This window comes from Macrobrachium nipponense, chromosome 41 (assembly GCF_015104395.2).
Source record: "Macrobrachium nipponense isolate FS-2020 chromosome 41, ASM1510439v2, whole genome shotgun sequence".
Taxonomy (NCBI): Eukaryota; Metazoa; Arthropoda; class Malacostraca; order Decapoda; family Palaemonidae; genus Macrobrachium; species Macrobrachium nipponense.
The window spans coordinates 25,071,824-25,087,760 of NC_061102.1; the positions used below are offsets into that span (position 1 = coordinate 25,071,824).

General features: G+C 48.1%; 1 protein-coding gene across 6 annotated transcripts in view; it reads right to left on the reverse strand.

Annotated features, from left to right (window-relative positions):
• The window catches only part of LOC135212616 (adenosine 3'-phospho 5'-phosphosulfate transporter 1-like), a 212,434-nt gene that overhangs the window by 77,896 nt on the left and 118,601 nt on the right, over positions 1–15,937 (reverse strand). For all 6 annotated transcript variants that reach the window (XR_010313943.1, XM_064246196.1, XM_064246194.1 and 3 more), the window contains exon 2: positions 8,909–9,054. Coding sequence is in view for 5 of the 6 variants with exons in the window: in XM_064246194.1 (XP_064102264.1) it covers positions 8,909–9,054 (146 nt within the window). In the remaining variant the exon portion in view is untranslated. The remainder of the gene's footprint in view (positions 1–8,908; positions 9,055–15,937) is intronic.

Below are 15,937 nucleotides of genomic sequence, written 5' to 3' on the forward strand. Positions count from 1 at the left end.
GCTTCTTTATTTACTACCTCTTTATATGTGTTTTTCCTTGCAGGGTCTTGTAAACCTCTTACTTTTAGTTCTATCTTCGCTTCTCTTATTGTCATTCCACTTCTTTCTTGTAAGATTTTTAATTCAGTATTGTATAGGTAGTATGCGCATTCCTTTGATCTTGAGTGGTGATTCTGACCACAATTTATGCAAATTGGGTTTTCACAGTCCCATTTTGTTGTGTGGTTGTATGATCCACAACATGCACATCTTGGAACTTCTCTACAAATTTTATTTGAATGGCCATATTTACTACATGATTTGCATGTAGTGGTTTGGGGATATATGGTCTTATCTCTCTCGTCTGCCTAATACTTTAATAGTTAAAGGGAGTTCATTTCCTTCAAATTTCAATTTAGCTATTTGTATATTTATTTTTGAATTTTTCCTACTTGGGATAGCATAGATGTCACATTCTTCAATATTTTTGTATCTTTTCTTAAGCGAGTCCATTAACATATTCTTATCTATTAATTCGTCGTCATTATTTGGCAGGATTATTGTACCAGTAATACTATTTAGTTTATTATGCTTAGTGACTTTTATTTGTGCGTTATCTATGTTCGTAATTTGTAAGTAATTTTCGGATTGGGCTTTAGTAGTGGTTTCCACTATCCATGTATTTGTTTGCGTTTGACGAAATTTCATGTTTTCTGTTGGGTATCTGGTCAGTAAATAATTTTCTAATTTTAAATTTGAAATTTTCTTTTCACTTTCTATTGTCAAAAATCTTGTCCAAGTGTCCTTTCCAAAAAGTGATTCAAATAAAGCTAGAGAAGGGCTAGGCTGAAATTTTCTTTTGATAAATCTTCTAGGCCTAATAAAAGGCTCCATGGTTGGTATATTTTTGGTTGAAGTGTCCAAAAGGGTGTCCTTGTTCGTTTCCAGGGTCAGATGGGAATTTTAGTGGTATGGGGTCACATTTTCCGGGGGACCGAGTTCCCAGAGTCGTATTACCATTTTTAAGTTTTTTTTTTTTTTTGAAATTACAGAGAAACCAACTGCAAGCCATGGTAAAAACTGGGTCTCCTCTCAAAGACTTCCCCCTCACCAAAGACACACAGCAGAGACCAACTCCCATATGTCCACTCCCTACCCTACCCCGAAGGGATGGCTCTAACATAACATGATTGGCTCAAGTGTAAGCAAAACCCGCTTGATAGGACGAGGGCATAGCTAGTATACAATCATCCCCACTCATGTTATTTTAGAGGGCAATCCGGATAAATTGCCGAGAGTCCTACCGTGGAGACTATACCTCCCCGGATTCCGTAGGCAAGTCCCCACATGTAGTCCCGCCCCAATAAATATTGATGTGGAATCACATCAATATCCTCAGGGTCCAAACATACTCGAGCGGCGGACCAAACCGCTATAGTTCCTGCCATTTGGATCAAGGTAAAGCCCAAGTTCAGAGACCCAGCTCCTACCTAACCTACAAGAGGGTTTTAGTGCAGAGAAGGAGGACAGCTAGGGGGAGCAACTGAGCGAAAGAAAGTAAGAGATTGGAAGATGATCAAAGTAAGAGAAAAATTGAGACATTTAGATTCAAACTAGGAGATAATTCTCCCAGTTCGAAAGCCCTCTTGCCCGCTACGTATTTTCAACCATAGGTTGGAAATGCGTAACTCCGTCAAGGCAGTCTCAAATCAAGAGGGTCGAGGAAGAGGAAACTCTCTCCTTTTTACACCATGCCTGAAGGAAGCCCACTTAGATTGGTAAACAGCTCTTGTGGAAGCACGTCTTTGCATGTGCGATTGCTCTCGCAGCTGCTTTCGAAAAAACCTCTCGCTCCTGGCCAACTTTTCGATAGTCTGAACGCAGTCAGACCCAGAGCGGAGAGGTTTTGGTGAAACCTTTCGAAGTGAGGCTGTTTTGAGTAGATCTTTCCTCCAGGGCAATGTCCTTGGAAAGTCTACAAGGAAAGACATGACCTCTGTGAACCATTCTCTCGCTGGCCACATCGGAGCGATCAGGGTCAACCTCGTCCCTTCTGAGGCCGCAAACTTCCTCATGACTTCCCCCAAAATCTTGAATGGTGGAAGGCGTACAGGTCTAGACCCGTCCAATTCCAAAGCAACGCGTCTCCACCGCGATCGCTTTCTGGATCCAGGACGGGGAGAGCAATAAAGAGGAAGTCTCTTGGTCCTTGACGTCGCGAATAAGTCGACCAGCGGACGTCCCCACAACGTCCAAAGGTCTCGACACACGTCTTCGTTCAAGGTCCATTCCGTCGGTAGGATTTGTTCCCGACGACTGAGAAGATCTGCCCTGACGTTTTGCACTCCTGCAATGAACCTCGTCAGGATTGTCACATTTCTTCTCTTTGCCCACACAGCAGAATCTCTCTCGCCAGGGAAAACAAAGTTCTGGAGTGTGTTCCTCCCTGATTTTTTAAATAAGCGAGTGCTGTGGTATTGTCCGAGTTTACCTGAACAATCTTGTTCTTCAAACTCCTTTCGAAGAACTGCAGGGACAGAAATATTGCTGCCAGTTTCTTTGACATTTATATGCCAGGCTACCTGTTCCCCTCTCCAGGAGCCTGACACTTCCTTCCCTCCTAGTGTTGCTCCCCAGCCCGTGATGGAAGCGTCGGAGAACAACACTAGGTCGGGGCTCAGAAGACTTAGGGACACACCCTCCTGAAGCTTCTGAGGTCCAAACCACCATCTTAGATGGTTCTTTATACGGAAGCGATATTCTCAATATGGCATTGAGATCGTCCTTGGCCTTCCACTCGTCTGCAAGGAAAAATTGGAGAGGCCTGAGTGCAGTCTTCCCAAGGAAAGCCAACCTTTCTAGCGAGGAAATGGTTTCCCATCAATACTCATCCATTGCCCTCGCCGAGCAAGTCTCTTTCCCTAGGAAGGCTGAGATCTTTTCTAAGCCTAGCCGCTGACGTTCCTGGGACGGAAACGCTCGAAAAGCCACTGAATCCATCTGAATCCCCAGATACCACGATGGACTGTGTTGGGTCAGATGCGACTTTTCGAGGTTGACCAGAAGTCCCAGGGACTTTGCTAGGGCTAAAGTGAACTGCAAGTCCTTCAGACACTTCTCTCTCGACGACGCTCTGATCAGCCAGTCGTCGAGGTACAGGGAAACTCTTATCCCCGAAGAGTGTAGCCACCTCGCCACGTTCTTCATGACTACAGTGAACACCATTGGAGCCGTGGTCAGGTGCCGAAACACATAGCTCTGAACTGCCACACTTTTTTGTCTAAGACAAACCTTAGATACTTATTTCTGAAAGAGGGTGGATCGGGATGTGAAAGTACGCGTCCTGCAAGTCTAAGGACCCTCCATCCAGTCGCCCGTCTCAAGGCTCCCAGATTAACAGAATGAGGCGTCTCCATCATGAATTTGGTCTTTTCCACGAAAAGATTGAGCCTGCTTACATTCTAGAACTGGACGCCAACCTGACGACTGCTTCGGTACTAGGAAAATCCTGTTGTAAAAACCTGGGGACCCCAGGTCCGCGACTTGTTCCACCGCTCTTTTCTCGATCATTTGTTGAAGGAGATCGAATAATACTTGCTTCTTCTCTCCCTGATAGGATGGAGAAAGGTCTCTGGGAGTCGTAGAAAGAGGAGGAAGATCTAAAAAGGGGATCTTGTACCCCTGCTCCACGATCTTGAGGGACCAAGAGTCCGTGTCCCTCTCTCTCCACGCTCCGCAAAAAAACTTCAGTCTGGCTCCGACTGGTGTCTGAAGGACATGCTTCTCACTTGGAAGGCTTTGACTTAAAGGAAGCTCTTCCTCGTGAAAACCCTCTCCCTCGAGGAGCTGCTCTCGAGGGGGGAGCCCCACGAAAGGGCTTAACCTTCTTCGGCGGTCGACCGCAGCTGAAGAGGTTGATTGAAGGTACTGCCGAACGTCTTGTAGACTGGGCCAAAAGGTCCTGCGTTGCCTTCTCTTGCAAACTGTTAGTCAGGTCCTTTACTAAAGTCTGGGGGAAGAGATGGTTCGAAAGAGGAGGAAAAGAAAACAGCAAATCCGCTTTCTGAGCTGGAGTTACCGAACGAGCTGTGAAATTGCACAGCAAAGCTCTCTTCTTCAATAAGGCCGTTCCAAATGAGAGACGATCTCCTCCGAACCATCCCTGACGGCTTTGTCCATACATGCTAACACGCTGGACAGCTCCCCCAGACTGAGAGATTCTGGGCTTCTCGCTTGCAGATCCAGAACTCCCAAGCACCAGTCAAGGAAGTTGAACACTTCAAGAGTCCGGAGCAGACCCTTCAAATGATGGTCCGTCTCCGTAGAGGTCCAGGTCACTTTAGCAGAGGATAAAAAGAGACCTCCTCTGCGAATCCACAAGCTGGAGAATCTCCTTGAGCTGAAGAAGGGATAAACGAACTCCTACTTCTTCTTTGTTTCTATACCAAATGCCCCCTTTCCCGCTGAGTCTAGCTGGAGGCAAGGCGAAAGTCGTCTTGCCTTGATCTCTCCTTCGTACCATCCAATCTTGGAGTTTCTTAAACGCACGTTTAGTGGAGAGCGAAGTTTTCATCTCCACAAACTCCGGGGTTTTACCAGTTTTAGATGATGAAAACTGCGAAGGAGGAGACTTGGGAGCTGCAGGCTGAAACTTGTCTTCGAAAGAAGAATGCAACAGCCGCACGAGAACTTTATAGTCTGAAATTGAAGGGGCCGCAGAAGGTTCCTCTTCAACCGAGTCAGAAGAACTACTCAGCTTCTCCCTTCTTCTCTACACGGAAGCGGAGACCGCCTGTCCGGAGAGGGCGTACTAAATGTCGGGTCTTGACTAATCAACGGACCCCTATCCTTACTAGATGAAGCCTTATTTCGGCTGTCTTCTTTATGACGCTTACCACTTGAAGCAGGTAGAGCGTCCTGACGAGGACGAGCGTCCTTAGCGACACCCGAGGCAGCCTCACTTGCCAGAGAAGCTTCCTTACGTTTCTTAAACGAAAGGGAAGACATTTGAGCTGGAATACGTGCCTGTGCGCGCAAACTAGCGTCTTGGGGTACGACTTCTTGGTCGGAGTCCCCAAAAGCGTCTTGAAAAGCGCCCTGAACGTCCTGGCGAGCTTCCTGCCAAGCGTCCTGCCGAGCGTCCTGGCGAGCGTCCTGTCGAGCGTCCTGGCGAGCGTCCTGACGAACGTCCTGCCTAGCGTCCTGCCAAGCGTCCTGCCGAGCGTCCTGACAAGCGTCCTGTCGAGCGTCCTGCCGAACGTCCTGCCAAGCGTCCTGCCAAGCGTCCTGCCTAGCGTCCTGCCTAGCGTCCTGACGAGCGTCCTGTCGAACGTCGTGCTGAGCGTCCTCCTCAAAAGCGTCTTGACGCAACGTCCTTCTAGAGGACGAACGAGATCGGCGAATCGCCGAAGGAGAAGCGATCAGCGAACGAGACGAAGTAGGAGAGGGAGAAGGAGACTGCTTCGTCCTCTTGACGGGCAGTCTAAGGTCCTTCCTCCGCTTAGGCTCGACTGCTGCTGGGCGAGTCCTCTGAGCCATAAGCGTCGATAGCTGGTCCTGAAGGGACAAAAGAATGTTCTTCGTTGGAGAAGAACGAACAGAGGGAAGCAGGACTGATCCTGCGAGAAGACGAGGCGAGGGACGCCTGCTTCCTTCTCTACAGGTACAGCTACCTGCTTCTCAGGTAGAACGCGCCTGTGCACGCAACCCAGCGTCCTCATCGGAGGAGATCTTACCCCTTTTCTGAGGCGGAAAAAAGCGTCATACGCATCCTCCGACGAAAGCGGCGATACAGGACGTGAAGCGTCCTCAACACGAAACGTCCTTTTCAGAGGACGAGAGTCTCTCCGAGCGCTCCACCCCTTGCGCGGGAGGACGCTTCAGAGGACGAAAAGCACTCCTTTCAGGATGCGCGCTCGTGCGCGCTCCTTGGCAGCCGGGGGACTTTGCCACAAGGCTGCCGAAGGGACGCCAGATCGGTGGGGAGCCCCCCACCCCGTAACCCTCTTGCGGCTTTCGACATACCCTCTCCCTGAGTCTTGGGAGTCTGATAGAGGTTCTAGGCCTAGAGGCATTATGGGGCCGATCTGACGCCCCCGCTCCACAACACTAGGGGCACGATCACACACTTGCACCGAGCCAGTTTCCAAGGCTTTCACTTTGGTCTCCAGAGTGCGTAGAGACTCCAAAATAAGAGAGAGAGCATTAGCTTCTCCCGACACAGAATCAGAGCCCGAAGGCAACACAGGTTTAGGGGTTGCAAACTCTACAGGTGTTAATACAGGAGAGATGTTAGCCTTACCTTTGGTAGAACCACTCCTGGAGGAAGACCTCCTGATCCTATCGCGCTCCAATTTAAGGCGATAGGACTCATATACTCTCCAATCATCATCGGTCAATCTCTCACATTCATTGCACCGATATCCACCAACAATTATGCCCCCTACAACTCATACATACTGTGTGGGGGTCTACCGATGCTTTCGGTAGCCTCACCTTACAATCAGTCCTCACACACACTGAAACTCACAGCACTTGATCCAGACATATCGTTTATAGAAAAGCCAATCCAAAATAAAAAAACGGTCCACTATCGCGCATGCCAATTCAACAATCCAATTCAATACCAAAAAACCAATCAGATACTTAAAAGCGAGTCAAATCCAAAAAAATCCTGAGCAGAGGTCTGTAAACAGTTGTTTACCGACCGGCGACAGAAAAAATATGAATAGAAAATGGGAATGGTTCCTGATATCCACCTCCCAGCGGCGGGAATGGGTACTACCACCTGGCCGCCCACTGCGTGTGCCGCGAGTTTTGAAATTCTGTCGGACTTCAGAAAATACAGCTATATATATATCTGCCAGGTAAGTGGCATGAACAAACTGCATATTCATGGTATAGTTTTCTATGAGAAATATCCACACATTACTGAATTTCATATAAATTTCATAATCAAATGCACTTTTTGTGATAAAACTATACGTATAAGAAACCAGATATAAGCATTTTTAGTTTGTTTTTCATGAGTTTGAACTAACAAAATAGGCAGTTTTAACTGTTTTTACAGGGGTTTTAAGTATTCGTGGATTCTAGCTATTCGAGGAGCATCAGTGGGACGGAGAGCCACCTCCTCCACTGCACTTGCACTAAAACTATTCATCTTACCCATAACACTAATTGAGGTCCCAGTTTGGGCCACTGTATTGACCATTATACCGAACTTATGGTCTATCTGTCCTTTGAGCATGGTCATGGCACTGGGTTCCGAAGAAAGGGAGATAGGAGTCAGAGAAGAGGGAAAAGTAGGAGAATTATTAATGGGAGAAAAGGCAGTCAAAGGCGAAACAGACACAAGAATAATCACATCATCAATATTATCAATCCTAGGTGAACTCACTCGACTTGCAGTCTTAGCCTCGGCTCTATAGGTCGCTTTCCTACTTCTGTCATATTTCAATTTCATTAAATAAGCATCTAACACCTACCATTTTCCCTTAACCCAATTTTACACTTGTTACAAGTCAGAGTAAAAGAAAAAACTTGTCATTTGCACATACTACAAATAGTATGAGGGTCATATTCAGCATATGTTAATCTCGTTTTACAGTCTTTGCTGCAAAACCTAACACTAGAGGAACTAGAGTCCGACATAGTTCAGTTAAAAGTCAAATCCAGGAGTCAAAATCAGTAATAATCTACTCTAATTAGCGCTACCAAAGTAATGAAATATGTCACCCAACAGTGAAAAAACCACAACCATCGGGTGACCAAAATTTTCCAGAGCTGCCCAACAACCCTGCATTGTTGTTGACTGGCAGAAACAAATTGTTCTGTTCTGTACTTATTCTTCACTGAAAGTGAGCGGGCCGATCATACAGCCAAAACGAGTGCTACTGCGATTTCCAAAATTTTTCAAATATTTAGCTGTTGTAGTGTTAAAAAACTTCTAGCTGTGTAATTAATTGGTAAGGTACTTATAAAAAAATATATATCATATGCACAAGTTAATGTTGAAATTATTGTACATTTATAAAAAACAATCATACAATCAATAGTCTGGGAAGAAACATTATCTATAGAGTCCAGTTTTATATATGTAATCTTTTGTAAGAATGTGAATTTCAGTCAAGACATGTATGAACTCATTATATTAATTTCCAAAGATCTATGTACAATGTATAGATTTTAAGAAAAGTAGTTGGCATGGGACAAGGGAAAGAGGTGTGTGGCCACCCAAATGAGATACACAGATTTGTAAATAGAGTAGTTGACCTCCTAAACAAATTTACAGGTCGTCCCACACTCCCTTCCCACTTAACAGGTGTGACTATTTTGTTTCTATTAGTCTTTCTGTTTGTTTGTATGGTCTCTCTAGCCATATATTGTAAATTTCTACCACAATGAATCAGTCCTCTGGAAATTTCTTAGATATCAAGAGGAAAGCAACAAGGATTTTCACCGTGTTTCATTTTCCTTGTGGTGCATATGCACAATACTTACAAATGTACATGCATACACATGTGCTTGTGTGCTAGCCTGGAAGATGAATGCATTCATGGGACAACATGGAAGCATATATGAACTTTTCCTCCCTTTTTAACAGTAGGAATCTAAAGGTAAAGCTAACAGTCCCTATCTGCCAAACCAGAAGTGGCATTTGGATTCTCTCCTTATGGTGGTCAAAATACATTTGCACAGATTTCATAGGAGCTTGGATATGCTGCACTTTCATGCCTGGACGTTACCTGACAATATCTAAGAATAAATCATTTTGACTTCATAAGAACATCTTGATCACCAGGTTAGTGCCAGTACTCATGTCAATAAAGTAATAACAATAGTACATTATTTTGAAGTAACCTATATTATTGGTCTAATATATGCATTTCATAACAGCGCTACATGTACACTAAAGTGGTTACATTACCTGCTCTATCAATATACTTGGATTTCTTAACAAAATGGATGAAAAAATATCCTGGGACGAAGATAGTTGAATAACATAAAAGATTAACCGCCAAGCTTCCAACCCACGAATTTGTTATACTGCTCATTACATCTTGCTCTGACATCCTGCAATAATTTCAAAACGGTCAATGCCAGAAAAAAAAAAGAGAAACATAATTCAATTGTTGTTAATAAATTTTAAAAAAAGAGAGAACCATAATTCAATTGTTATTAATAAAATTAAAAAAAGAGAGAAACATCATTCAATTGTTGTTAACAAAATTATAAATTTCAACTTATATACAGGCAGTCCTCAGTTATCGGTGGGGGTTCTGTCTATAGCAGGGTGCTGATAAGCAAAAACTGCCATTAACCAAAACTCGGCAATTTATGGCACCCGACTTTTGGTTAATGGTGCCGACAATCGGTTAATGGTGGCTCTGTTAGGCATGCTATGATGCCTAACTCTATTATAGGCATCTTTTAGCGCTGATAACTGAAACATGATATTGTTATGATACAATAAAGTTTTATACATACTTACCAGGCAGATATATACTTCGCTATAGACTCCGTCGTCCCCGACAGAAATTCGAATTTCGCGGCACACACTACAGGTAGGTCAGGTGATCTACCGCCCTGCCGCTGGGTGGCAGGAATAGGAACCATTCCTGTTTTTTATCAGATTTTCTCTTCAACCTGTCTCCTGAGGGGAGGCTGGGTGGGCAATTAATCGAATATATATCTGCCAGGTAAGTATGTATAAAACTTTATTGTATCATAACAATATTATTTCTATACATTCAACTTCCCTGTCAGATATATACTTAGCTGATTCACACCATTGGAGGAGGGTAAAAGGTTGTAGGTAAAATGACAATTTGTCGAAAATTGCATTTTTCCTAACTATACAAACCTGAGGTCCTTTAACAATAGGAAGGTAACTAGCGGCAGCTGGGACGGTCGTAAGCTTCGAACAAGGGGAGAACGGTAGTTAACTGCTTGTCCGATCGTGCGCGCGCCTGCGCGCCCGAGAGGTGAAGATCACTTTTGCTTTAGGCCCATGCAAAAAGTTGCAGAGTGAGGGGTGGCTGAGAGGTGGGACTATATGTAAAGGACCTCAGGTTTGTATAGTTAGGAAAAATGCAATTTTCGACAAATTGTCATTTGTTCCGATACGTAATACAAACCTCGGTCCTTTAACAATAGGAAGACTCACTCTGGTGGGGGAGGAATCTGAGTCTTTTTGGTGAACAGACTGGTGTTCGTCCAACCTGGAGTGCCTCCCTGGTCGTAAGAGCAAGGGAGGGATCCAAACCTCTGTCCCATTGATCGGGGTGTGCACCGCAGGATCAATGGTCAGACCTCTGGGCCAAGTACTAAGAGAGAGGCAAGCGTATCTCTTCGTACCAGCAAGCAAGAACTTGTTCCTGTTTGCAAGAGACAATCATAAAATGATGGGTTTGTCTCAATTTGGCATCCACTTCCTCCCCCTTGTTGGAGGAAGTGGTGGATATTTACTCCTATCCCTACTGAAAGGGATAGATGGTGCTCTATTGAGTAGCTCACCTGCATCTCGTCCTTACCCAGCAGGGTGACGACCGTGTCCCTCTACCCAAAGGTAGAGGGAAGAAAAAGATGGGAAGAGGAGCCAGTCACACTCTCATTCCTCATCCATTCTTACGGTCACACCAGGACTCGATGCTGTTCAGCCTGCGAGGGTCTGGGTTAACTACACCGTGTTGAGCAACCACCACGGTTCCCAAGGAAAAAGATCCAAGGAACTGTGGGCAATATCCTGAAGGTAGAAGGAGGTGCATGCGGTCCGGTTGGACCAGGCGCCTGCCTTCATTACCTGCGCCACGGAGAAGTTCTTGCGGAACGCGAGAGAATGATGAAGAGGCGTCCACACTCATCCTGGTGTCGAGTTTCTTCAGAAGCTCCGTCGCACCTTCACAGGACAAAGCAGCATAGCCTTCGTATCGGAGGCGGTGAAGTCCATTAGGGAGGGTATTGTGAAGGACTCGAACCAATCGTCAGTTACCGAAGGGTTCTGAGTCTTCGCTACGAAGATCGGTACGAAATCGAGCGTCACAAATCCCCATCCCTTTGTGCTTGACTTCTCAAGAGAAGTCATGCAGATACCTAAGACGAAAAGAAGGGAATAGTCGTATGACCTACTTCTCGACTTTGGTTATGTACAGTACTCATACTGACAAGCTATTAAGACGAAGTAATGATTGCTCTGGAACAACCGAACTAAGTCCACAGCATAGTTCGTAACTGACTCGGGCGCTCTGACAGCTGCCGATGACTGGTTTTCGGAATCAGTAGAGGCAAGTTGTCCAAGCATACCGGGAGGGTAAGTCACGTGACCTTCGCCCAATTTAAAGAGTTATGCTGAGAGACCAAACAAATAAAATATTTGTAGGTCCACCGATGCCGGACGGCGCGGCGATGATTCTCTTAATGCATAAGCTCAAAAGGCGAAAGTCAATTGCCTTCAAAAGACCGAGGTCCCTGATGGCAAGAAAATCTCATAGACGTTGAATCTCAGCTTAAGGAGAAACAACACTATGTGACGTTGAAGACGAAGGTAGGCAATGAATGCAACCTACGTCTTCCAGCTGAATCGAAGAAGGAATACTCGAAGAATTCTCAAGATAAACCTGTGCTTACAAATGACTGAAAACGCTAACCGCCATTTCATTGCTGTCCGTTGTGCAATGAAAGCGGGGCGTTCTTCAGTAATGAAACACAGGGGAGAGCCGCTTGAAGAACTGCTTCTCATGGGCTGAACGTTTGGAAGTAGAGCTGGCAGGTGTGGGAGTAGGCGATGTCTTTCAATACATCTGCTAATCCGGGGTGAAACAATGAACAATTGTACACCTCCGAATACAAGATATTTTGAGGACAAACTCAGATTCCGCAAAAATCATTCGCATTATCGGGATACGATGCAGCAAGAGACTATTACAGGATTCTGTTACCGTGCGGTAAACAGAAAGATGAGAGTCGAAATAGATATCTCTGTTTAAAATTCTCGCAATACCGAAGACGATGAATACTAGCGTTTCACAGCAGTAGATGGTCATTCATGTATGCGAGAATCCCCGTTAATCAGACTTAAGTCCGTGATTGTTGGGCAGAGATACGGTTGTTATTCAATCAAAGCAGGTGAGAAAGACATAAAACAACCGTCTCTCTCAAAGCGGCAGCTGATACTGAAATGCCTCGGGCAATTCAATACGCAGTAGCATGTCGCTGACTCGTCATCCTGAGTTGCCAAGTAATCCTTTCCACGAAGGAATGCGTTCGGCTAGAACCACCGAGCATAAAAAGATATGCTCGAGCAATTATATTTAAGCGAAACGAATTTCGGTAAATATAAAAGCTTAAATGGTGTTGTTGTGACAACACCATAAGTATATAAAATTGAAACTGGAAACTCCTGGGAGGTTGCAGGCAACCGGGGGTTGCAGTTCAATTAGAATACTTTTCGTCTAAGTCGCAATCCGTAGAATAACCAGGATATGCGCCTACCCCTCGGACCATTCAACTGCTTAGCAGAATCATGTCGCGAGGTTAATATACGTAGTATATTTGTAGGATTCTGAACAACGATCTCCATCCTAAATTCTTTCCTTCAAGAAAACAAAATAAGGATTGGATATCGACCACCTTCGTTCTCTATTAAAGAGAGTGAAGGAGAAGTCTTCCTCCTCGAAGGAAAGCTTCAATGGTGAACAGAATACTAAGACGATAGTTCCAGCCAAACTGGATATTCCCGTCCGTTCTTCTCTATTCCAGGTTGGTCGCCTACTGTGAGATAGTCTTCTTTCAGCAGCAGTCCTTCTTCCTAATGCTAGAATTCCAGGAATTCGAGCATAGGCGAGGTTCCCGATTATCGTGAACATATCGGGGATTCTCGTCTCGCTCACTTTGGACCGTGGTCTCGCCTAAGTGTTTGGAGATCGTAAGAAAACTCTAACATCTGAATGCGCTAGAAATTCCGTAGATTCAAGCAGTCTGCGAAACCCCCACCGAATTCGTCAAACGATATCGGCTGGTGGTCCTCTCGCTTCCCGTAGAAATCGAGAATGGGGCAGGATCCCTCCTCAACGACGGGGCTTACGTCAGGTAGGACCCGAAGGTCCCCCCTGGTAGCGCAGTCCCCAACGTGGGATCCTACAGAGAAATCTCTGTAGGATCCTTCCCTTTCCCTCGTAGCCGTAAGGAGAGAGGGAATGGGGGGGAGGAATTGGATACTCGCTCGCCTTCCCAGTGGAACTAGCAGTTGGAGAAGAGTAGGAGCAGCCATCGCCTTGCGGCGATGGCCTCTCAGAGTCTGGGAAAACGTATCGTTAGGAGAAAACGTTTTCCCGAGGAGGGTTACGAACTCTCACTGTAGGTAAGGGTCTGCCGCCACTGTGAACGTCGTCTGGGTGGGGCTGATCGACACCTGACAGGAGAGAGCCGATACCTGGTCCCCTCCCGCTCATTCCCAGTCCTCGTCGAGGTCGAAACCTCTCAGGAGGACGAAGGAGTATTTAAATACGGTGTCCGAAGACACGTAGAAAACGCCGCTGTCGCAGTAAGAGGAGGTGGAAGTAGCTTGATCGACCGGCCAGAACTGAGAGAGCCTTCTTGTCCGGAGACGAGAGAGACTGGTTCAAGACAGAATCGCAAGCTCCAATCGCGGCATACCCACCGTCGGTTTGGGTTCCCTCTGGCGGGCCCCAAAACGACTCGAGCAGAGACATGGGCTCTGCTGGTGGGAGCGGCGATCCTTCCCCCGGTCGTTGTGCTGACGAATCAGTGCAATAACCTGGGTAAAGTTACTCTGAATCTCGGAAGTTACAGCGTCTTTGGAGGAGTAGGACCGTCCAGTCCCTCCAACAAGAACAGCTCCCCAGGACCCTCCTCCTTCAGAAGAAGGACCAGCAACAGATCCCTGACGGTTGCTCCATCACTTGCGCGTACGTCCTGGTTGGTCCTAAGACCAACCTGGCACGTGCGGCGTCGTGACGGGATCGTGAGCGGCGCATCTCTCACGATCACTCCTATATCCTACCCGCTCTTCCTGGGCGTATGCCGAGAAGTTGAAGGTATCGGAGAGACAGACATGACGCTACCCCCCCCCCCTACCCCGCCCCCCCCATTGACGGTCGCCTCCAATCACTTGCGCGTACGTCCTGGTGGTCCTAAGACCATACGTGGCACGTGCGGCATCGTGACGGGATCGTGAGTGGGCGCACCACTCACGATCACTCCTAGCTACCTCGCTCTTCCCGGTGTAGCCCGAGGAAGTTGAAGGTAGTGGAGAGACAGACCTGACGCTCCCCCCCCCCCGCTCGCTGGCAGGACCAGCGTACGTGGGGGGGCCTGCAGCGATCACCAACCCGCGGTGGGGATCGATCTGCAGGCCTGGCCGTGCCGCTCACCTGTGGCGAGCGGCTCTGACTGAGCACGTCGACCCCGGTCCCGTGCGTCAGACGAGCTGCTAAGCTGGTCATCGTATCCGCCCGGTCCCTGTGGGAGCGGCGGTCAGGTGACCTGCAGAGCTCACTTTCGCGGTGAGACCGGTGAGCGTCCTCGCGGCACGTCAAACCGCTGGTACCAGCCGAGGCTGGTACCGTCGGTCGAGGGGACCTGGGGGACCTCTTCCCAGCCTCAACCCGTGGCCGGTCAGAGACCGTCACGTCCACCCGAGGTACCGGCTGGTCGCTGCAAGAGCGGCCACTGGCCCTGGCGAGAGTCAACCTGAGCGGCTACTCGACAGTCTTCTGCTCCGTGCCTCGGTCATGACGCTGAGCGAACTCAGGCGTCTTAACTTTGGCTGCACGGTCACCCGAAGGAGACCGTACACTCGGAACTTCTCGCGGACGAGAAACCGAGCCGGTACCTGGCTTAGCAGCAGAGCTGCCAAGACCAGGTGAGGGTGTACCAGCGGTAGCCAGCACACCCTTGGTCCCCGTCTTCTTCTTCTTCTCAGAAGGGGAGACGGGCCCCGTTCCCGAAGGAACAGGAGGACCAGCAGAAGAACCCCCCCGTCACACCGGAGTGTGACGAGCCCTTCGAAGTTCCCGCAGGAGTCTTCTTAGGGGGGAAACCCGGTTACAAGTCTGGTCGCTGCGAGAGCCGGCGCTGCCTGGCCGAGAGTCACCTGAGCAGTTCTCGCCAGCCTTCTGCTCCGTGCCGTGGTCTTGGCGCCGAGCGAACTCTGGCGCCGAAACTTTGGCTGCACGGTCTCCCTCCGAGGGAGAGCGTACACTCGGGATCTCCCGCGAACGAGAGACCGAGCCGGAACCTGGCGTAGCGGCATCGCCGCTAGCACCAGGCGAGGAAGTACCAGAGCTAACCGATACTCCTCTGGTCCCCGTCTATCTCTTCCTTACGGAAGGGAGAGGACAGGCCCCGCTCCCGAAGGAGCAGGAGGACCAGCAGAAGGACCCCCCCGTCCCACCGAGGTGGGACGGGCCCTTAGAAGTTCCCGAAGGAGACTTCTTAGGGGGGAGAGGCAGCCTTCTTCTTCTTCGGCTTATGGGCCTTAGAAGTCGAAGGGGAAGAGGCAGCAGCAAATGAAGACGAAGATGACACCTTCCTCTTCTTCGTCAGCTCACGCAGGACAGTCGTCAGGTCCTCCATCCAGGCCGGAGTCGGGCCTATTGCCGAAGCAACACGGCCCGACTGCACCTGTCCGGAAGGACCTGGGACTGGGGAAGACACACCATGGGCAGGCCAGCATGGACAGGCGCAGGAACCAGGAGCGACAGGAACAGCAACCAGCTCAGGAGCGGCAGGAACAGCGGCAGCGGTAAACACAGAAGGGACAGCCAAGCCAGTAGCGGGAACCACATCAGCGACAGGTACGGCAGGCCCAGCCATCGCCTCGTAGAATCATCGGCAGCCAGCGGGAACCTGGTACTGGCGGCCGGTCTAGGGGCGGGGCGAGCTGCTGGAAAGCGGAAGTCTGGGGCAGGCAACACGAAGAAAACACAGGCGGCGG